Below are 24,086 nucleotides of genomic sequence, written 5' to 3' on the forward strand. Positions count from 1 at the left end.
GCTCACGGTTTTACAGGCTGTACGGGAAGCATGGTGCTGGCATGTGCTTCTGGTGAGGGCCTCAGGAAGCTTACAACCATGGCAGAAAGAGAAGGGGGAGCCCGGATGTCACAGGGCAAGAGAAGGAGCAGAGAGTCATACACAGTGTTGAATGTGCTTCCTTAATTCTTGTTGCTTATACTAACATGCAAGAGAAAGATGAGCTATAGGAAGAACAATTGGTAAAGAATTAATACTTGATGGTTTAAAAAATTCCCAGACTTCAGATGGCAAATGATGCCAAAATTAAGAAATGGCTTTAAGGAAAAGATAAAATTGAGAGCACTTCCAGGAAAACATAGTCTAAAGATGAAATTGAGGGCATGACTATACAATCCTTTCTCAAGACCTCAAAATGAACCAACATGGCGCTTCAGAGAACTATTTAAACAAGAGTTCATTAGATTATTAGCGTAAGTAGTTCTTCCCATTATCTCGGCAGAGACAAGCCCCAAGTTAGAGGGCTATTCTGAAGGGACTTTGGGGTGGCTTGTCTACTGGAATAAACCCCAGTAAGATTCATAGGATACTCTTAACATTTTTAAATGTTATATTGTCAGCTAATAGGGTTGCTAAAACAAATTCAAAAATTAGAGAAATAAAATATTATATTAGCAGTGTCACTGTTAACTTAGACTGAAAGGACAGAGAGAGTACAAAAAGGCCTTTGGGTCTCCAAACTTCTACAAGTGGAAAGCAGACTGAGAAAACCACTCAGCTAGAAAGATATGCTACCTTTCATGAAAAAAAGGTATAGGGAAGTGGCCAGGCTTAGTGGCTCAAGCCTGTAATCCCAGCACTTTGGGAGGCCGAGGGGGGGCAGATCACCTGAGGTCAGGAGTTCAAGACCAGCCTGGCCAACTGGTGAAACCCTGTCTCTACTAAAAATATAAAAATAGCTGGGAGTGGTGGCACACACCTGTAATCCCAGCTACTCGGGAGGCTGAGGCGGGAGAATTGCTTGAACCCAGGAGGCTAAGGCTGCAGTGAGCCGAGGTTGTGCCACTGTACTCAAGCCTGGGTGACAGAGGGAAACCCTGTCTCAAAAGAAAAGAAAAGAAAAGAAAAGAAAAGAAAAAAAAGTATAACTCAAGGGCTGGGCACAGTGACTCATGCCTATAATCCCAGCACTTTGGGAGGCTGAGGTGGGTGAATCACTTGAGCCCAGTAGTTGGAGACCAGCCTGTGAAACATGGTGAACACCTGTCTCTTAAAAAAAAAAGAAAAAAGTATAACTCATAAGGCAGAACTAAAAGCCCAGAGAACATAGCCAAGAGGTAAGAATTATTCTGAAGGCTTGAGTACTAATCAGAGTTGCCAACTTCTTTCTGACTGAATTTCAGTATTGCCAGTCTCCTGTATGTCTTCCATTTCCCTACTTTTTGAAGAGGACAGTATCTAGCAATTATCCTATATCTGCTGTGCTATTGTATGTTACACATATGGGGAGCAAATAACTGAAGTTCACAGGTCTTAAGAGAAACTGTACTTGAGTTGCTGTACCTAAGGAACTCATCCCAAGGAGCCCTCATTCACACTTAGACCTGACCTGATTTAGATGATAAGATACTGGGCTTTGAGCTGATGCTATACTAAGGTGAAACTTCTGGAGGATTTGAAAGGAGGTAAGAGTATTTTGCTTTGGGAAGGACATAAATCATTGGGGACTAGAGGTCAGACTGTGGTACCCAACTTCCAAGTTGACACCCAGTGATTCCTACCTCCTTATATTCACAATCTATATAATCTCTCCAACATTTATTAGGCCCCATGTAACCCACGGAATTTGGCAAATGTGATGGTATGTGACTTGAGGCTAGTTTATAAGAGTGACTTCTGCCTGGCACTCTCTGTCTCATCACTTACTCTGCGGGAAGCCAACTGCCATGACATTAAGATATTCACGCGGCCCTACAGAGAGGTCCATGTGGTGACAAACTGAGCCCCCTTGCCACCCACCAGCCAGAGGACTGACTCTTGCCAGCAGTCATGCAAGCAAACCACGTGGAAGCATTTCCTCCAGCCCTGGAGAATTCTTTAGATGATTGTAACACCTTGTCTGCAACCTCATTCGAGACTGCGCCAGACCACATGACTATATTGCTCCCGATTTCCCGATTCCTTCCCTGAACGTTTCTTTTAAGCTGTAGTAGATAATATACTATTTCTCATGCTTTTGTTTCTGCTTTCATATTAAAAGGATATTTGGCCTGGGCACAGTGTCTCACGCCTGTAATCCCAGCACTTTGGCAGGCTGAGGCGAGTGGATCACCTGAGGTCAAGGGTTCAAGACCAGCCTGGCCAAAATGGCGAAATGCTGTCTCTATTAAAAATTCAAAAATTGACTGGGCATGGTGGTGGGTGCCTGTAATCCCAGCTACTTGGGAGGCTGAGGCAGGAGAATCGCTTGAACTCAGGAAGCAGAGGGTGTGGTTAGCCAAGGTCACGCCACTGCACTCCAGGCTGGGCAACACGGCAAGAGTCCATTTCAAAAAAAAACCTCAGATATTTGGAGGCTCCTGTTGAATGAGATTTTCTCTGTATTACACATGCAGAAAGTACATATTTTATCAGAATATTTTATTTCAAGAGTTAACACTTTTTTTCAAAAAGTAAAAACAATAGAATTACTTCCCTGAGTATAAAGAACCAATTCTACAATAAAAGACGATTACAAAATTAAGCAATTAGAGGTACATAATTCTCTGCATTCAATTATACTCTATTTCAAATTTATTCTTAAAAATTTCATGTTTTGGAACTTTAATGTTTCAAAAAATCCACAAAACAACTCATTTTGCACCTGTGGTGTTAAGGTATCAGTCTGATCTGTCTTTATCAAATTCAAGGGCAATCTTCAAAGCGGTGCTATTGAGGCCAACAGACTGCATGTTACATATGATAGAAACTATGATTCCTCTTGGGGGAACCTTGTTATTTATAGTCTCTGTATCCAGTTCTTCAGGAAGGACCAGCAGGACACTACTAGCACCCACGGCCCCTCCAGTATGTGAAGCATAATGTCGTTGCTTTCTACAAGAACCATACGTTTGTTTCTTTTCCACCACACCCCACGCCATGGCATATTTACCCTCTTTATCCCAAGACATCTCTGTGTTAGGGACTGGAGTCCACATCATAACCATTGTTTCTGGTTTGAGGTATCCAGGTAAAAGATTTTCATTTGAGTTCTTAAACAGCCCGACTTGGTAACCATAAAGCATTGCATTCCCAAATTTCAGAAGGTCACCCACTGTAGACAGAAATCCACCACCAGCCCATTTATAGGAGTTATCCACGTAAGGTGTGTTGACAAGACGTTTCTTTTTATTGTAAACATAAAATCTAAAAGGAAATAAGAAATGATCATTAAAAATTTAATAATCACTGACTTCACACATGATAGAAAAATGTGTACATGAGACAGATTGTATTTCAATGTAATGATCATACATTCTTAGAAACTATAAACTAACCACTAATTTTCAGTATGATTCAGGTCCTAATGACACACAGATAACTAAGTAAGGTAGTCTAATTAGCTTTTGAATTAAAGCATAGAAAGTGGTTTTTTTCTATTGGTATGGCTTGTCCATGCTGAGTGTATCAAACTTTTAATACCTGCAAAAATTAATATAACACATGACATATTTGCCCTGTGCATATGGAGACACTTATCATTTGGTAGATATTCCTTGTCCTTGGGGTTAATGCTGAATCATGCCACAAGTGAATTTTGTAACCAACACTGTACACATCCAAAGCATATTGGGATATTTAGGAATAAGGTTATTTGTAAGATGACTAGATTTCTTGGATAAAAATACCATATAAGCTGGGTGCAGCGGCCCATGCCTGTAATCCCAGTGACTTGGGAGGCTGAGGCAGGAGGACCGCTTGAGCCCAGGAGTTTGAGTCCAGCCTGGGCAGCAAAGCAAGACCCTATCTAAAAAAAAAAATTCTAAAAATAATACCATATACGTATCATATATAATGATGTGACATGGTAGTTTCTTGGTGCAGTGGGAAAGGCTGGAGTTAGCAAACCCTAGTTTGAATCCTTTCTTCTTTTTTCAAGATTCTTATACATCCCCTAAACGTACAAGTCATAATATTGGGTGAAGTAGCGCTGGCAGTTAGGAAAGGAGTGGCCACAGGTATGTGTCTGAAGATTTTAAAAAAGAAAAAAAGTCTAAAGGGGATCTTAGCATGCTCTTTAGACAATGAGAAAACCACCTATCCAATGACTTGATAGGTGGTTTTCTCATTGTCTCAAAATCAACATGTCTGTCATATTTCTTTCTCTCCATTAAAACCTTCATTATACAACTTATTTGACTTTCTTGCCCTAAACTCTCACATCCAGTAAGATGCTAAATCCTATTTATTCAATCTCTGCTTTGTGTCTTACCCTTCTCCCTTCCTTCCATTCCTATGGCAACTCTCAAATTTTAGGCCCTCATTACTTTCTGTCTCAACTCCTGATTATATTTGTAATTCCAGCCAACCAAGTAAAATTAAATCTAAAAGAAGTTACATAATAGAAACACATTTTTTTTCCACTGAGAAATAAATTTCCACTTTTCTTTTGAGACAGAGTCTTGCACTATTGTCTAGGCTGGACTGCAGTGGTACAATCATGGCTAACTATAGGCTCAACCTCCAGGGCTCAAGCAATCTTCCTGCCTCAGCCTCTTGAGTAGCTGGGACCACAGGTGTGTACCACCACACCTCGCTAAGTTTTTTCTTTTTCTTTTTCTTTTGGTAGAGATGAAGGTCTCACTGTTGTCCAGCCTGGTCTCAAACTCCTGGCCTCAAGCAATCTACTCGCCTCTGCCTCCCAAAGTGCTGGGATTACAGGCATGAGTCACTGTTGCCCAGCCAATAATCAGCTTTCAGTAACTTCTTCTTTTTTTTGAGACGGAGTCTCGCTCTGTTGACCAGGCTGGAGTGTAGTGGTGCAATCTCAGCTTACTGCAACCTCTGCCTCCCGGGCTCAATTGGTTCTCCTGCCTCAGCCTCCCCAGTAGCTAGGATTACACGTGCTGCCACCATGCCCAGCTAATTTTTTTTCTGTATATTTACTTATTTATTTATTTTTGAGACAGAGTTTCACTCTTGTTGCCCAGTCTGGAGTGCAGTGGCGTGATCTCGGCTCACTGCAACCTCTGCTTCCTGGGTTCAAGCAATTCTCCTGCCTCAGCCTCCCGAGTAGCTGGGATTACAGGTGTGCGCCATCACACCCGGCTAATTTTGTATTTTAGTAGAGATGGGGTTTCACCATGTTGGCCAGGATGGTCTCGAACTCCTGACCTCAAGTGATCCGCCCACCTTGGCCTCTCAAAGTGTTGGGATAATAGGCGTGAGCCACCACGCCTGGTCTATTTATTGATTTTTGAGACTGAGTCTTGCTCAGGCTGGAGTGCAGTAGCCCAATCTCGGCTCACTGTTCCTGGGTTCAAGTTATTTTCCTGCCTCAGCCTCCCCAGTAGCTGGGATTACAGGCATGCACCACCATGCCCAGCTAATTTATTTTATTTTTTATTTTGTATTTTAGTAGAGACGGGGGCTTCACCATGTTAGCCAGGCTGCTCTCGAACTCCAGAACTCAGGTGATCTGCCCGCCTCCACCTCCCAAAGTTCTGGGATTACAGGCATGAGCCACTGTTCCTGGCTGATTTTTTCTTTTTTTTTTTCAAACAGAGTCTCGCTCTTTTGCCCAGGCTGGAGTGCAGTGGCACAATCTCGGCACACTGTGATCTCCACCTCCTGGGTTCAAGCGATTCTCCCTCAGCCTCCCAAGTAGCTGGGATTACAGGTGCCCAACACCATGCACGGCTATTTTTTTTTTTCTTTTCTTTTCTTTTTTGTATTTTAGTAGAAACGGGGTTTCCCTATGTTGGTCAGGCTGGTCAGGGACTCCTGATTTCATGTAATTTGCCAGCCTCAGTTTCCCAAAGTGCTAGGATTACAGGTGCGAGCCACTGCGCCCAGCTCTGTAACTTCCTTTTAACAGTAAAGCATTTCAAACCACTTACATTAAGACTGGAAACTAGAACTCCTCAGTTATTCCTCCTTTAAATATTAAAATATGGAGACTTCTACACTTTAGAATTCTAGTTTTAATAAGCAAATTCTAGATTTTAATCTCTTAGTTCCTTTTCACATAGGACCAATTAGTACATTTTTATGAAAATAATTTTGTTCAGCTGAAAGACAAACTTTACTATTTCAAATTCCTAGAACATTTCTGCTTAAAAGAATATAGACACAAGTTCTTGACAAAGTTACTGAAACATTTTTGTAACCAACTGATGGGACGATGCCAGATGACAAACAGCTTCTTCATACTTATTTATAAGAATCTCCAGATTCTGCACAAGAATGTTATATAACCACAGAAATCTACATCTCCAAACTTATAAACTAAAAATACTTTTTTTCAAGGGTGGGGGGACGGGGTCTCACTCTGTCACCCAGGCTGGAGTGCAATGGTGTGATCCCAGGCTCAGATAATCCCCCACCTCAGCCTCCTGAGTAGCTGGGACTACAGGCACACACAACCTTGTCTGGCTAATTTTTGTATTTTTTGTAGAGACAGGGTTTTGCTGTGTTGCGCAGGTTGGTCTTGAACTCCTGGGCTCAAGTGATCCACCTGTCTCCGCCTCCCAAAGTGCTGTGATTACAGGCATGAAACCACTGCGCCCAGCCTTATTTTTAAAATGCTTCTTAAATGTCTTTAGAGACAATATTCATCACTTGGTATTTATTGTTATAAGACGTTTGAAAACCAACAGAATTTCAAATGCATATTATAAAAACAATCCCACTTTAACATTTAGTATTTACATTTGGATTGAACTACTAGTAGACAGTCTTTCAGCTAAAGGCATGAAAAAGAGCTTAATACGGAACAATTCTTAATTCTAGAAGACACTTTGGAAATAGAAGGTAAAGGCCATATCTATACTGTCAAAATACAGCCAAAGTTGAGAGAAGGGGGGATGGTTAATGGGTACAAAAGAAACAGAAATAATTAATAAGATCCAGTATTTGATAATGTAACATGGTGATGATGGTCAATAATAATTGTACATTTAAAAATAACTAAAAGAGTAGGATTGGATCGTTTGTAACACAAAGGATAAATACTTGAGGGGATGGATAACTCATTTTACACGATGTGATTGGTATGCACTGCACGCCTGTACCAAAACATCTCATGTACACCGTAAGTATATACAGCTACTCTGTACCCGTAAAAATTGAAATTAAAAATTTTTAACATTAAAAAATACGGCAAACACTCCAGAAAACATTCATTTTATTTGGTTTTCATCCCATCTAGTTATAAAATTAGAAATTTTTGTTGCAAACACTGTGCCAAACACATTTAAAAAATGGCCAAGTTCTAATAATAAGCCGAGGCATTGACTGAGGATTCCCCTATCAACAAATTGAGTGTCTCTCAGTGGCAAGAACAGTCAATGAGCTCCTTTGTGATGTTCACTTACAGAGTTATTTAGTGTACTTGCCTATACAGAGTATATTTGCTACACAGAATCAATAGTTATGCGCCTAAACAGAATCAATGTTCCCACTGTTCCATTTAAGAAAATCCCAATTTTATTCAAGGCAACAACATACCCAGTTAAAAACAATTCTCTTGCCTCCCTTACAGCTAAGTGTGATCTTGTGACTCAAATCTGAGCAAAAGAATTTCAGTGCTATTGTGAGGTGGGATTCTGGTGAGATCCTTTAAACAGGTGACAGACACCGTGTGATACTATTTTCAACATGTGCATAAACACACAAAGAAATGATAAAGAAGAGAAATATTTACTCCTGGAAACATAGTAACTCTAAAAAGCCTTAGTCAGGATATTATAAACAGGTTTATGGCTATACCCGACAAGTCAGTAGACTACATAACAAAGCTGGAAACATTTTTTCCCCTGCAAAATGGTACCATAAAACAAATCAATACAAACATACATATTAAGTTTTACTTTAAGGTTTTATTTTTGTCTATATCTTTGAAAAGATTTCTTTTACTCCCCGAACTCCCCCCCAAAAGCTGGTACCTTTAAACTCCTTCAAAATAATTATTACAAAAAAGAATCAGAGTTGAGTTGCAGAGGCCCAAACAGATACTATATCAAATAAAACAAATAAAGCAAATAGACAAAACATTTTCCTAGGTAACAATATTCCCTTCTTTTAGTTCCCTATTTTATTTCAGCAGCCCATTTTGTCTAACTAAAATGAATCAACTACCCTTTAGAACCACTGAGAACTACAACGAATTAAAACGAGACAAAACAAAAAAACCAAACCAAAAGCATCTCAGAGCTGATAGGGACCCTTAACACTAGAGATAGAAACCCATTGCCTTTTTTCAAAGAATAGAAAATAAAATGAGCTAGGCTCACGCCTGTAATCCCAACACTTTGGGAGGCTGAGGAGGAAGGATCATTTGAGGTCAGGAGATCAGCCTGGGAAACACAGCAAGATCTCATCTCTACAAAAAATTTCAAAAATCAGCCAGGTGTGGTGGTGCACATCTGTAGTTCCAGCTACTTGGAAGGCTGATACAGGAGGATCACTTGAGCCAGGGAGTTCAAGGCTGCAGTGAGGTATGATTGTGCTACTGCATTCCTGCCTAGGCAACAGAGTGAGATCTTGTCTCAAAAAAAAAAAAAAAAAAAAAGAAAAGAAAATGAAATGAACTCACCATCATATGGCAATTTTGATTTTTGCGCAAGTCACAAGTTAATTACTCATCAAGAAAACAGGAAACAATAGCTGCTCTGCATTCTGCACATTCACAGAGCCTTAATTTCTAGGTTAGAAAAGAGGCTCGATGAGTGTACATAATGTCCTTCTCCCCCTTATATACAGAGCTAGACATCCATTTTCAAATTTTCAAATGTCTAGATCTAAATCATAGTAAGGTCATGCATCTATGCCATCTTTACTAGAGAAACTTTTTTTAGATTCAACTGACAACTTCTGGTATTTGTCTTTTGTTTTTGAGACAGGGTCTCATTCCATCATCAGGTGAGAGTGCAGTGGCACGATCACAGCTCACTGCAGCTTCAACTTCCTGGGCTCAGGTGATCCTCCCTGCTCAGCCCTCAAGTAGCTGGGTCCCTACAGGTGCATGCCACCATGCCCGGCTAATTTTTTTGTATTGTCTGACAGGGTTTCACCATGTTGCCCAGGCTGCTCTTGAACACCAAGGCTCAAGTAATACACCCTTTTCAACCTCCCAATGGTATTTATCATTTTTCTTGTGCTTTCCAGTAAAATATAATGCTAGATCCAAAAATAATAAACACAAAGAGTCTGAAGTAGTTGAGAACCACAGGCCATTTAAAAAATTAAAATTCATTGCTTGTTGCTAACCTAATTTATTTTGGGTCCCCAAGAAATCTCTTTTAGGCCATAGACTGATTTGCAATGCATATTTAATCCTTTTAAATAAGCTGATAATTAAAAAATTATAATTTAAATACAACAGATTGAACAAAACTAGTACGGAGATAGGAACATAAAGCTAAAAAAGTTTCCAAAAAAAGCCACCATTTCATCTATTTCTTTATAAAGTGCAATTAAACCATTTGTAAAGCAAGTACTAATGGAAATATGCAAGGTAAAAGTAATAGTTGATTTGTTAAATGTGCTACCTTTCTAACAAATCAAATAATAAAATGGAAAATAAAACACCATAACTGTAAAATTCCTATTAGTAATTAAGCTTCAAAATTCTATCCCAAAACTCCTTTCACAAATTACTAGTAAAAAATATAATAAAATTTTAGTTTGATATATTCCACTGAATGGCTTTCAAACATTTTTTTTAACCTCAACCCACAGTGAGGAATACATTTCTCCTTTTGACTGAATGAAAACACACACACACACACACACCCCGCCACACCCTTCTGAAACAGAAGTTTTATGGAGCAACACAGTGGCCAGTGGCATAGATGGCTGCTTGTTCACAAAACTGACTCTTCTATTCTTCCTTAGTAATAAAGTAAAGCAAGGCACATGCCTGCTCAGCTAGAAATTACATTTCTCAGCCTCCCTTGTCGCAAAGTTTGACCATATAGCTAAGTTTTTGCCAACAGAAGGTGGACAGAGATGAAGTGTGACACTTGCAAGTCTGGACCTTAAGGCCCTGAGTACAAGCTCCATACCCTGTCTCTTTTCAGGAGGCTGGGGCACCTTCGGGGCTGTGACTGAGCTTCAGGTGTACAGACAGGGACACCACTGTGGAGAGAGGAGCAGTAAGATGGATGAATCTGGCCTCTTAAAGGCTTGTGGGGAATCAATCAGAACTGTTCACCTTAGGAATGCTGCAAGGAGAATTAAACTTTTGTTTTCCTCATGCCACTGCATTTTGGTGTCTCTTTAATGCAGCAGCCCAGCCTTTATCCCAAAGCTTATATTTACCTTTACTACCTGCAATGTACGTTATCATATTCTATTCTATTTTGTTCTATTAAAAAAAAGAAATCCTGCTACTCAACCCACTAAACTGATTTTCCAACTCAATAATTGGACATACAAACCTACAGTTTGAATACCACTGTGGTAGGAAGAGAGAGGAGTAAACAGATAAAAATCAGTAAATACAAATACTTAACGAATTGAATTAATTCTGACCATAAATAATCAAGATATAACTCAACTGGCCATTTTGTAAACTTCTGACTCACCCTCCTAACATTTGACACAACTGCCCTTTCATGAGTGTTCTTTGTTCTTTCTGAACAAAGTATTTTTGAAAAGTTTTCAAGTATTTGCTTTCCAAATACTTTTCCTCTAATAATAAAATCCCAAATTACTTTAAAAGGTCAAACAAATTTTATTGCATTTGCTAACACTGTGTCTCAAATTTTCTCTACAAAATAAGCTCAAATGTTTATAATTTTAAAATTCAATACTTCCATGTGTGATTTTTGAAGTATACCAGTTCGGACGAGAAATCTGTATTTGGTTCACGTTATTTTAATCCTGTCTCATCTCAACCGAACATGTAAATTTTTTAGCACTTTCATATAGTCTTGTGCTTGTTTTATTCAACTAACTAAGTAATTAATTAATTTTTAGAGACAGGATCTTGCTTTGTCACCCAGGCTGGAGGGCAGGATATGATCATAGATTACTGCAGCCTGAAACTCCAGGGCTCAAGTGATTCTCTCCCCCGATTAACTGGGACCACAGGCGTGCGCTACGACGCCCGCCTCATTATTTAAAGAATTTTTGTAGGGATGGGGTCTCACTCTGTTGCCATGGCTGGTCTCAAACTCCTGGCCTCAAATGATCTCCTGCTTTGGCCTCTCAAAGTGCTGGGATTACAGGCATGAGCCACACAGCACCTGGCCTGAGTTATTTTAGATTATGTAAATTAAAGTTAAAACTCTAAGTCATAGAAAATGTCTCCATAACAGAAAGCATAAATTAAATTGTAAAATTTGTAAAGTCTAAAAAGCTGACTAAACCCTTTCCTATTATAGTGGTAAATGAATCAAATATGAAATTATATAAAATCATAGCATTTTCACTCCTAAGGGTAAAATTCTAGTTAACTTGTCAAAATCTGTTCTAAAAGCCTCTCCATAAATTATATTAAAGTCTGCTTAAGCAATTCACCTAGGATTTGGTTTGAACACCCAATTCAAATCTACATAAGTAACTTGAACTTGATATTTTATACTTAAAAGCTGTAGAAGAAAACGGAGAGAAAATGTGGTTTAATGTTTTTAAATCTTAACTAAAAGTACCTAAGGATGCCTCACTGTAAAATAGTGTTTACACCCAGATAGTTTTTAAGTGTTCAATTATTTTAGTTAGATATTATTTTGTATTTTTATAATATATCAAAAAAAATTTTTTTGAGATGGAGTCTCCCTCTCTCGCCCAGGCTGGAGCGTAGTGGTGCAATCACAGCTCCGTGCAGCCTCACCCTCCCAGGCTCAAGTGATCCTCCCAGCTCCGCCTACCAAGTAGTCAGGACTACAGGTACACACTACCATGTCTGGCTAATTTTTTTGTACTTTTGGTAGAGATGGGGTTTTACCATGTTACCCAGGCTAGTCTTGAACTCCTGAGCTCAGACGATCCACCCGCTTCAGCCTTCCAAAGTGCTGGGATTACAGGTGTGAGCCACCTCGCCCCACCCCCAGATTCTTAATTACCCTTATTAATGGCATGTAGGAGAGGTCTACATAATCCAAATAAGAAGAGCATTTTAATGTTCACTATCAACACACATAAAATCAAGCAGAAAATCATTCAATTAAAAATATATACACATACATAAGAAAGAACAAAATCATGTCCTTTGCAGCAACATAGATGTAGCTAGAGGCCATTATCCTAAGTGAATTAATGTAGAAACAGAAAATCAAATACCGCATGTTCTCACTCATAAGTAGGAGCTAAACACTGGGTACATGTGAACGTAAAGATGGAAACAAGAGACACCAAGGACTCCAAAAAGGGGGACGCAGGGAGGAGGGCAAGGGTTGAAAAACTACCTATTAGGTACTAAGTTCATAAGTTCATTATTTGGGTGACAGGTCCAAACCTCAGCATTATACAATATATCCATGTAACAAACCTGCACATGTACACCCTGAATCTAAAATAATAATTACAAAAATGAGGGGATTACCATGTTAGCTACATATCTAAAGGGCGGTGTGGCCCCACTGGTAACTATGTTACATAATCATATTCTTTTCTTTGTTGGGGGGCGTGCAACAGAGCCTTGCTGTTACTCAGATTAGAGTATAGTGGGGTGACCTCTGCTCACTACAACTTCCACCTTCTGGGCTCAAACAATCCTCCCACCTCAGCCTCCCGAGTAACTGGGACCACAGGCACGCACCACCATGCCTGGCTAATTTTTGTATTTTTTGTGGAGATGGCGTCTCACTGTGTTGCCCCAGCTAGTCTCAAACTCTTGGGCTCAAGCAATCCTCCTGCCTTGGCCTCCCAAAGTGCTGGGATTATAGGTGTGAGCCACTGTGCCTGTTCATAACATGTATTCCTTTTGAAAGAAAATTTATGTACTTAATTGATTTATTTGCTGGATGTTGGTCTTTAAGCCCCTGGAGGGCAGGAGCTATGTCAGGTTAGCTCTACTATGTGGTACAATATGTGGCATGTAGTATTTGCTCAATAAATATTTACAAATGTATGGCAAAACAAAACAAAATTACACATATAGGAAAGCAATCTAATAACCATTTACTGTTACAGTTTTAATATTTCATATACTATTTTAAAAGCAACATATTAAATAATGACAGTGACAGATTATAACTCACTGACTAAACTAAGAATCCATGAATGCATACTGGTATGAATAAATAAATAAGAGAGAAGGGAAAGCACTTTTTTTTCTGAGATAGAGTCTCACTGTCACCCAGGCTGGAGTGCAGTGGCATGATCTTGGCTCACTGCAACCTCTGCCTCCAGGGTTCAAGAGATTATCCCGCCTCAGACTCCTGAGTAGCTGAGATTACGGGTGCCTGCCACCACACCTGGCTGATTTTTTGTATTTTCAGTAGAGACGGGGTTTCGCCATGTTAGCCAGGCTGGTCTCAAACTTGGCCTCAAGTGATCCGCCTGCCTCAGCCTCCCAAAGTGCTGGGATTACAGGCGTGAGCCACCGCCCCCCACCCGCTCCTTCTTATAATAGAATGCCAACTAATAAATATAGAATGGATGATGGAATTAGAAAATCACCATTTGACAACCATCACTGTAATAACTGATTCAGTCATGAATCATCGATAGATGCTAAAACTAGTAGAAAGTTTGATGAGAAACAGGATTTTTACATCATCTTAAATTATCTCCTCCAAATATACTTGTTAATTACAAGGTAAAATAGTAACTTTACAAAACCTGACAGGCACCACCTCAAAAAGTGATTAAAATACCATCAGCAATAATGGGACAAACTGATGTCATGTGACTTCTGATAGCTATGACAAGTAAATGTAATGTGAGATCATGGATTAGATCCTAGACCAGAAAGAAAAGTTTTTCTGCTCTTTTGCTATAAAGGACATTATTGGAACAACTGGCAAAATTTCAGTAAAGCCTGTGGATTTGATAAAAGCATTGTATCTATGCTGATTTCCCAAATGTCCTTGGTTTTTTGTTTGTTTGTTTTCCTTTTTTGAGATGGAGTCTCGCTCTGTCACCCAGCCTGAAGTGCAATGGCACGATCTCGCTTATTGCAACCTCCGCCTCCTGGGTTCAAGGGATTCTCCTGCCTCAGTCTCCCCCGTGGCTGGGATTATAGGCACCTGCCACCATGCCTGACTAATTTTTGCATTTTTAGTAGAGATAGGGTTGGTTTCACCACATTGGCCAGGTTGGTCTCGAACTCCTGACCTCAGGTGATCCACCCACCTCAGCCTTCCAAAGTGTTGGGATTAGAGGCGTGAGCCATCGCGCCCGGCCCTGAATGTCCTTGATTTTAGAAAATACACATTTAAATATTTATAGGTAAAGGGGTATCACGTCTACAACTTATTTCCAAATGGTTCAGAGACAAACACACGTGTAGACAGAAAGGTAATGCAAATGCGGTAAACTAACATTAAGGGAATCTGAGTAAAGGGGATATGTGAATTCTTTGTACTACTCTTGCAACTTTTCTGTAAGTATAAAATTATTTCAAAACAGTATGAAAACCATTAAAAACTAATACGTAAACAAAGCATTCATTAAAACATAAGAAAAGGAATGGTTAAAGAGCAAATTACAGATGCTCAGGGTGGGTGCAATTTTGGTTTCATTATTCATGTTTGAATTATTAATATTATTGCTGTCTTTCATCAAAGGGTCTTAGTGTACTTTATAAACATGTTTTACTTCCTTCACTTTACAGATGGGAAAACAGACATGTAGAAACGCTCCCAAAATGTGGCAAGTTGATTTTGGAATGGAAACAAAGAAAATGTGACTTTTAATTAATAACATAGTGTTAAGATGTGATACAGCTAGACACAGCAGAAGGTATTCATTTACCTTGCTCTATTGTAAATCACTGGCTCATTTTCTTCCTGCACAGTTGTCAGCATATCCAAGTCTTGGAATATTTTCTGCATATAGTCCAAATATTTATAGCCTGAAGCTCTCTCTACTATGGCTGCCAGTAGGGTATAGCCAAAAGTTGAATACAAAAACTGACTACCTTGAGACATCATTGCAAGGAGGAAAAAAAGAAAATGCTTGATTATTATTCAAAACTATATAAAATATATTCCCACTGAAAATTAGCATACCTTTAAAACAGGAATATTTTACTGCAGCATTTAGAAAAAGAATACAGGACAAACACATCAACAAATTGAATTAACTTTGCAATTGTCCTTATTCCAAGTCCTTAACACAAGAATAAAATTACGATCAGCACACTTAACATTTCACATAAATCTGCTCCTTTCTCTGATAATAAAGTAAGCAAATAAATCCTACCTCAAAGCAAAACAAAAATCTTTCAAAGTGACACCAAAACAGGAAGAGGAAGAAAAGCAAAGCAAATTTGATTTCTTGAGTCAACTTTGTTCTTAATCTACCTCTACTCATTGTTTAGGGCATAAATGGGCAATCACGTTCTTATTTTATTAGAATATATGGGTCAGGAGCAGCGGCTCACTCCTGTATCCTAGCACTTCGGGAGGCCAAGAGGGGAGGATCACCTGAGGTCAGGAGTTCCAGACCAGCCTGGCCAACATGATGAAACCCTGTCTCTACTAAAATACAAAAATTAGCCAGGTGTGGTGGCGGGCACCTGTAATCCCAGCTACTCAGGAGGCTGAAGAAGGAAAATCGCTTAAACGCAGGAGACGGAGGTTGCAGTGAGCTGAGATCGTGCTGCTGCACTCCAGCCTGGGCAACAGAGCCAGACTCCATCTCAAATAAAAAAAATAAAAATTAAAATAAATAAATAAATAAATAAATAAATAAAATAAAATAAAATGTAGGCACACTAATCTTGCTTCAAATACATACTTAAATTTAAATACATATTCAAATATATATAGTATTTCAAATAAATAACTTTATATCCTTTTGGGTTCTGGACAAACTCAAACTGGTTTGAGACAGGGTCTTGCTCTTGCTGTTGCCCAGGCTAAAGTGGTATGATTGTAACTCACTGTAACCTTGAACTCCTGGGCTCAGGGATCCTCCCGCCTCGGCCTCCTGAGTAGCTGGGACTACTTACAGGCGCAGGCCACTGAACCTGGCTATTTAAAAAAATTTTTTTGTAGAGACAGGGCCTTGCTTGTTGCCCAGACTAGTCTTAAACTCCTGGGCTCAAGCGATCCTCCCACCTTTGCCTCCCTAAGTGCTGGGATTACAGGTGTGAGCCAACTGTGCCCAGCATGGAACTTCATTTTTAAGATAAAATCCAAAATTATATTTTATTTGCCCTTATTAGTTATATCTATATAATATCTATTCAACTAAAAGCTTTTAAAATGAAAATAGAATATAAGTATATAAAACTATGGTAAATTTAGATTTTAAGTAGCTTCAATAGGCACCAAATCAAAAAATAAAACAAAGATAATTATTTGTATAGATCAGCTTTTTGGGAAAAATTATTGATGAACACTCATTTCTTTAAGAAATAAAGGCACAAAATAAGCTGAGCATTAAATTCTAACTAAGTACTAAAATAGCAATACCTTAACATGTCTATTTTGGTCCAGGTTGTATTTAGAGAACTATTATTCCAACATTTCTCCATAAGTTTGCATGAACATCTTGATACTGAGAATCCTCTAAATGACTGGGTAGTCTCCAATGAGGCAAAATTTAAACAAGCTGCCTAGATGCTAGGCTTTGTTAGAAACTACAGATAAAAATGCAAGCACCAGACTAGCCCATATCACAAACATTAGCCTCACTGAATGCACTCGGGGTGGTATCATTTTTTATTTCCTGAAAATTAACATTTCAGTAATGACGATTTTGTTAAGAGAAGGGATGAACACTCACCAGGCTTAAAGAACAAAGGATCATTTTTAAATAATCTTAGGGATTCAATTGAATTTTCAAACTTTTCTCTCAAATATAATTCGCCTTGTTCAAAATCATTCTTTTTCTTGCCAGGTTTTGAATTCCGGCATTTGGCTTCATTCTCCTGCTCTGTTTTAAATTTAGTAAAATCATTCTTTTCATTACTTTTGCCTTCTTTTTCTTGCTCAAATGCAACAGTCTCTTTCATCATCTTCAAGGCTTTATAAGCTTTCTCTTCTTTCACCTTTTTTATATCCTTTTCATAATGACGAATTCCACTTAAATGGGAAATCAGTAATCTTGTTGTGACAGAAACCTAATTGTAAAAACACGAAAATTCAATTACAGTGTTAACCTGAAAAACAGAAAGTTAGTTACCTTGGAATAATGTCTCAGTAATATTTTCCATTTTGAACTGCTGCTGGGAAAATGTCATGTACAAATCCTTAGCCTCAAATTTCAGAAAAATACCTACCTGATTATCATCTTGATGGAAAAAACCTAATACATTAACAATAACTAAAAACAAGCCAAAGAATCCTATGAAACATTTTAAATATAAATTCCAGCATAAACCATTTAACATGCCATTAGTAAAATGAACTGTGAGTTTCACTACCTTTTCACCTTCATATTCTTTTTCTGGGAATTCGGGAACATAATGTTGTACTGGAATATCAAGATCCAGTTTCCCTGCTTCCCACAATTTGGCAAGAGCAACCATGGTGAGACTTTTGCTGATGCTGGCAATTCGCATAACTGTCTCTGGCTTACATGGTACACGGTTCTCAACATCAGCATAACCTAAACCTTTGGGGGAAAAAAGTAAAAAGTCACTATTAACAGGCTTCATGGTCAAACAAGTCTTCAAAAACTGAAATAATACTATCTTTCAACATGCTGTGTTTATCTAAAAGAAAAGATACTCGACTTTTATACGTTACTTAACACTGGACATGTAAAGGATTAAAATCTTAGTATACTGGTAAGTCTAACAATTTAACCTTATAACTAAAGTGAAATTGTACCGTTTGCAATAGCAATTTTCTATGACTTAGATACAAATTTTTCTTAGCTTATCTAAATAACTGAGTTATTCCATATTTTAAATAAATTATTATTTAAAGAAAACATCATTATTCTTCTTCAGATTATATTTATTTTTGACTTTTGAGTAAATTTCCACCAAATTCCTTGAAATAGCCACTCAATAAAAGTAAGTGTGGGCCAGGCGCAGTGGCTCATGCCTATAATCCCAGCACTTTGGGTGGCTGAGGCGAGCAGATCACCTGAGACTGGGAGTTCGAGACCAGCCTGGCCAACATGGTAAAACCCCACCTCTACTAAAAATACAAAAATTAGCTGGGCGTGGTGGCGTATGCTTGTAATCCCAGCTACTCGGGAGGCTGAGGCAGGAGAATCACCTGAACCTGGGAGGCGGAGGTTGCGGTAAGCTGAGATCACGCCATTGCACTCCAGCCAGGGCGACAGAGTGAAACCCCGTCTCAAAAAAAAAGTGTGAAAAGATGTCCTGCAAACCAAATCTAGCTAACCATCAATTTAATTTGGCTGCAAACCAGAAGAAAAATTATGTACTAACTTAAAGCTTTTTCTAGAAAAAATTTTAAATTTGGTTTCCATGTTCTCACAGGCTGCAAGTGTGTAAATCTAACCAAGAAAGAGAAAGTGCCTGTAATCCCAGCACTTTGGGAGGTGGAGGCAGGTGGATTACCTGAGCTCAGGAGTTCGAGACTAGCCTGAGCAACATGGCAGAAACCGCATCTCTACAAAATATACAAAAAAGGGCAGGGCAGGGCAGAGCAGAGCAGAAAAAAGCCTGGCGCGGTGGAGTGGAAGGAAGGAAGAAAGGAAAGAAAGAAAAAAGGCTGGCGTGGTGGAGTGCACCTGTAATCTCAGCTACTCGGGAGACTGAGATGGGAGAATCATCTGAGCCCAGGAGTTTGAGACTGCAGTGAGCCAAGATCATACCACTGCATGCCAGCCTGGGCAAAAAAGTAAGAGACCCTGTCCAAAAAATAAATAAATAAATAAATAAAAGAAAGAAAGAGAACCGAGATCTGAAAAGAAATAAAAGGAATACGATGACTATAAAATTGTATAGTCGTAAATATCTAAAAAATATTTGCATAAATCCATAAAGCTGACATTTATATAATTTTTGATTACGAGATTTATCATAAATTAGGTATAATGATCAGACTATACTTATACTTGAAGATTCATTTTCCTTTTTTCAAAAATTTTAAGCCAGGCGCCGAGGCTCATGCCTGTAATCCCAGCACTTTGGGATGCCGAGGCAGGCGGATCACCTGAGGTCGGGAGTTCGAGACCAGCCTGACCAACATGGAGAAACCCCGTCTCTAATTTTGTAAAATACAAAATTAGCCAGGTGTGGTGGTGCATGCCTGTAATCCCAGCTACTTGGGAGGACGAGGCAGGAGAATTGTTTGAACCTGGGAGGCAGAGGTTGCGGTGAGCTGAGATCGCACCGTTACACTCCAGCCTGGGCAACTAGTGAAACTCCAAAAATAATAATAATAATAATAATAAAATTAAAAAGTTTTTTTATAGAGACACAGGTGTCACTATGGTGCCTGAGCTCGTCTCAAACTTCTGGCCTTCAGCGATCCTTCCTCCCTAAGCACTGGGATTACAGGTGTGCACCACGTCAACTGGCTCATTTTTCTTCAAATTCAAACCCNGATAAATTATTGGACACATACAACCTACCAAGACCGAACCACGAAGAAATAGAAAGCCTCAACAAACAAATAATGAGTAACAAGATCAACACCATAATAAAAAGTCTCTCATCAAAGAAAAGCCCTGGAACTGACAGCTTCACTGGCAAATTTTACCAAATATTTAGAGAACTAATACCAGTCCTAGTTAAACTCCAAAATAATAATAATAATAATAATAAAATTAAAAGTTTTTTTATAGAGACACAGGTGTCACTATGGTGCCTGAGCTCGTCTCAAACTTCTGGCCTTCAGCGATCCTTCCTCCCTAAGCACTGGGATTACAGGTGTGCACCACGTCAACTGGCTCATTTTTCTTCAAATTCAAACCCCTACTGCTTCCATCAACTTACTGCCTTTAAATGGCATATGAAACTTTTTTTTTTGAGACAGAGTCTCGCTGTTGCTCAGGCTGGAGTGCAGTGACACGATCACAGCTCACTGCAAACCTCCACCTCCCAAGTTCAAGCGATTCTCGTGCCCCAGCCTCCCGAGTAGCTGAGATTACAGGCACGCACTAGCATGCCTGGCTAATTTTTTGTGTTTTTAGTAGAGATGGGGTTTTGTGATGTTGCCCAGGCTGCTCTCGAACTCCTAAGCTCAGGCAATCCACCTGCCTCTGCCTTTCAAAGTGCTAGGATTACAGGCATGAGCCACTGCACCCGGCCTGAAACATCATTTTCTAAAAGTACAACTCCTAGAAACCTAGGATGACCAATTAGATCAATTTCTGTGCAAAAGAGAAGTTATGAAAAATAATGCCTTGATAAAAGTATCATAAAATGAATAGAAATCCCTCTCCCTAAGTTTCTTGCCTTTTGTTTGAAAAAAATAGTTGACATCTCTGCCTGGTAAAAAGCCTAAGAAAGTAGACGGAAAAGTCATTAAAGACAAGGAATAGTGTATAACCCCAGTACTTAGTACTCTGCCTTTTATGGAAGAGAGGACTCAACAAATTAACTTAATTAAAAAAGAAAATTCACAAATTCTGAGTTTTATCTACCCATAAGTGTTACCTACAAGTACTCAGCTAATGGATTGTTCTACACAGTAGTCACCCCTTATCTGTGGTTTCGCTTTCCTCAGTTTTAGTTATCCATGGTCCGAAAGTATTAAATGGAATATTCCAGAAATAAACAATTCTTAAGTTTTAAATTGCATGCCACTCAGAGTATTGTTGTGATTGTTTTATTTTATTATTGTTGTTAACCTCTTACTATGACTGATTTATAAATTAAACTTTATCATAGGTATATATATATATATATATATATGAGAAAATATAGAATACACAGGGTTCAATACCATCCACGTTTTCAGGCATCCACTGAGGGTCTTGGAATATATCCCAGGATAAGGAGGGACTACTGTACACAACTTTCAGACCAATAAATCCAGTCCTAAGACAAAAGTGGGAGTGGATAGAAGCAAGCCATCTTTATGACTCCAATTTATTGGTCACATTTTAAGCCTCACTGTGATTTAAAAACACCCGATTCTTTATTATGTTAGATGTTTTCTCCACAATATGCATCGTTTTACGTAAATGCAATAGTATTTCATGGGATCCACTCTAACCAGTAAAACAATATTTTATTTACCAACTGGCACAGAACAAAACAACAATTTTCTGAACCCACCTTCTGACCAGACTTCTTTTCCATCTACAGAAACTCCAACCACTATGCCCGGTGCGCCCACTTCATCCTAAGACCAAAGGGAAAGAACTGACAGTTAGAGGCCTTCTGAAACAGCCCAGATCACTCCTCGAAGACCTTCCAAGGCCCCGCCCCCAGAGCCTGGGCCCCGCCCCCTCCAGCCGGGCCCCGCCCACCTCGTCCCAGGCCATGCTCACTCACTAACAGCAAGGGATGTGCCTGTCCGCCTCCTAGGGGGAAGGGGCGGTCCCAGAGACAGGCGGTGACCTCCGCCCAGATTTGGGGAACCCCCAAGAGCGTCTGACCACGGCTCAGCGGTGGGGAAATGGGAAGTCTTTCTCGGAAGCCGATCGCGGGCACCCCGCCGCCCCGGGTGGGGTCCACTCAGCCCCCGACAGCACCGCCGAGAGGGGTGGGTCCCCGGCCGCCTACATCCCCCGTCCCAGTGGCCGCACCTTGATCCTGTGCAGCAGGTCGCGGCTGCTCTCGATGGCTCTGGCGAAGCACCTGGAGCGGGGCGGCGCCGGGGTCTGTGGAGACCACGGGGCGAGGGACTGCGCCTGTGGCGGCTCGGCCAGAGGCGACGCCTCAGGGTCGGGGGCCGCGGGGGACTGCGCCGGGGCCGCGCCCCTCAGCCCACCCGCCAGCTTCACCCCAAGCGCCAGCCCCAGCCCCAGCCCGAGGCCCCCGACCCAGCCGTGGCCGAGCGGTGGCAGCCCGGCGCGCTGATGGACCCCGCGTCGTCCGCAGCTCGAGGCCAAGCCCCTGGGGGCGGCAGCCCGGGCAGTCACTGCTGACAGGAGCCGGTACATGGCGTCTCTATACAGCCGGCCGCCACCGAACTCACGCAGACCCGGCCGGCCGCGGCTCGGGGCGGAGGGAAGGACAGGGGGCGGGACGGGGGCGGGGATCGCGGTCAGACCCTAGCAGTCGACGCCTGACGACCCGAGCGCCGATCGCATCGAGCCCTTCCTCTTTTCCCTTTTCTTGTCTCTTCGTTTTTTTCCTATCTTTCTGTCTCTCTTTCCTTTTTTTTCCTTTGCTTACCCTCAGATCAAGCGTCACCTCCAAGAAGCCTTCCTAGTTCCCGTCCCATGGGCGTTCTCGCCCTAACCATCTTGCCCCTCAGTGTGCACACTTCCTTAACAACAGTTAACACTTTGTATCATTTAACTACTTGTCAGATTCCTTACCAGACTGGGACTTCTTTGGGGAGCCTAGAAGAAATTTGGGATCCTCAACTTCTGGAACAGCGCAGGGCACACAGTAGACGCTCAGCAGGCATCTCCTTTCCCTTTAGAGATGCTTTTCTCCTTTCCTTTCCCTTTCTCCTTTCCTCTTTTCTCTCTCTTGCCATCTCCCTTCTTTATGTCTTATTTCAGCTCCACCCATTTCCCTAAAGCTGTTTTAAAATCTATTGCTTCTGGAATTCTAGCTCCACACCGTACCAAAGATATGAAGTTACAAACAGACCTTTTATTACTTTTCACTCTTGTTGCCCAGGCTGGAGTGCAATGGTGCGATCTCAGCTCACCGCAACCTCCACCTCCCAGGTTCAAGCAATTCTCCTGCCTCGTCCTCCCAAGTACTACCTTATCTCTTTCTGCAGCTATTTCTTTAGAAGAAGAAATGTTCTTCTACAGCTTCTTCTAGCCACAAGTCCTGTCTTACTGTATCTCAGTTTAGTGTATACTGTTAACCGCATTGACAAGCTAAAAAAGAAAAATCACATGATTATATCAATTTATGCAAACGTATCAATAATTAGGCAAAACACATTCATGACCGAAAAAACTCTTAGAAAATAGGAATAGAGAAAACTTCTTCAACTTGATAAAAAACATCTAACAAAAAAATCTGCTAACATTATGTTTAGTGGGAAAGACATACGAAGCAAGTATGTCCACTCTAATTCTTATTCAACAAGGTGCTAGAAATGATATCGAGTCCAATAAGGCAAGAAAGAAAATTAAAAGCACAAAGATTAAAAAGAAAAAGATAAAATTGTCCTTATTTACAGATGCCATGATTGCTTATGCAAACAATTTTAAAGGAACAGGCGTGGTGGCTCACGCCTGTTAATCCTAGCACTTTGGGAGGCCGAGGCAGGCAGATTGCTTGAGGCTAGGAGTTTGAGACCAGCCTGGCCAACATGACGAAACCCTGTCTCTACTAAAAATACAAAAATTAGCTAGGCATGGTGGTGCACGCCTGTAGTCCCAGCTATTCGGGAGGCTGAGGCACGAGAGTCACTTGAACCCAGGAGGCAGAAGTTGCAGTGAGTCGAGATCACGCTGCTGTACTCCAGCCTGGGCAACAGGGCAAGACTCCATCTTAAAAAAAAAAAAAAAAAATCTTAAAAGGCAAAGAAAAACCCAACACCTCCTAAAATTAAAATGTGTGTCCAGCAAGGTTGTAGGATACAATATAAGCATAAAATATCAATTATGTTTCTATGTGCTAGCAATAAACTTGTGGAAAAGTTTAATTAAAAAAATAAAGATGGCCAGGCATGGTGGTTCACACCTGTAATCCTAGCACTTTGGGAGGCCAAGGCAGGCAG

At 40.4% G+C, this 24,086-nt stretch overlaps 1 protein-coding gene across 3 annotated transcripts; it reads right to left on the bottom strand.

Moving 5' to 3' along the window:
* Nucleotides 1-2,602: 2,602 nt before the first annotated feature.
* On the bottom strand, nucleotides 2,603-22,407 carry LACTB (lactamase beta). Of its 3 annotated transcripts, none has more exons than XR_001884878.1 (6): nucleotides 21,979-22,407; nucleotides 21,506-21,572; nucleotides 17,723-17,913; nucleotides 17,083-17,419; nucleotides 15,103-15,264; nucleotides 2,603-3,384 (listed from the first exon to the last, which is right to left on the bottom strand). XR_001884878.1 is itself a non-coding variant. In XM_017869053.1 (6 exons), the coding sequence occupies exons 1-6, from the start codon at nucleotides 22,333-22,335 to the stop codon at nucleotides 2,859-2,861; spliced, it is 1,644 nt and encodes a 547-aa protein (XP_017724542.1). In that variant the 5' UTR covers nucleotides 22,336-22,407; the 3' UTR covers nucleotides 2,603-2,858. The 3 variants fall into 3 exon arrangements, 2 of the variants coding, with proteins under 2 accessions (XP_017724542.1, XP_017724543.1); XM_017869053.1 differs by having other exon boundaries at nucleotides 15,103-15,268; XM_017869054.1 differs by lacking the exon at nucleotides 2,603-3,384 and having other exon boundaries at nucleotides 14,926-15,264.
* Between the last annotated feature and the right edge of the window lie 1,679 nt (nucleotides 22,408-24,086).

The sequence above is a fragment of the Rhinopithecus bieti genome, unplaced genomic scaffold (assembly GCF_001698545.2).
Source record: "Rhinopithecus bieti isolate Rb0 unplaced genomic scaffold, ASM169854v2 scaffold_4908, whole genome shotgun sequence".
NCBI classification, from domain to species: domain Eukaryota; kingdom Metazoa; phylum Chordata; class Mammalia; order Primates; family Cercopithecidae; genus Rhinopithecus; species Rhinopithecus bieti.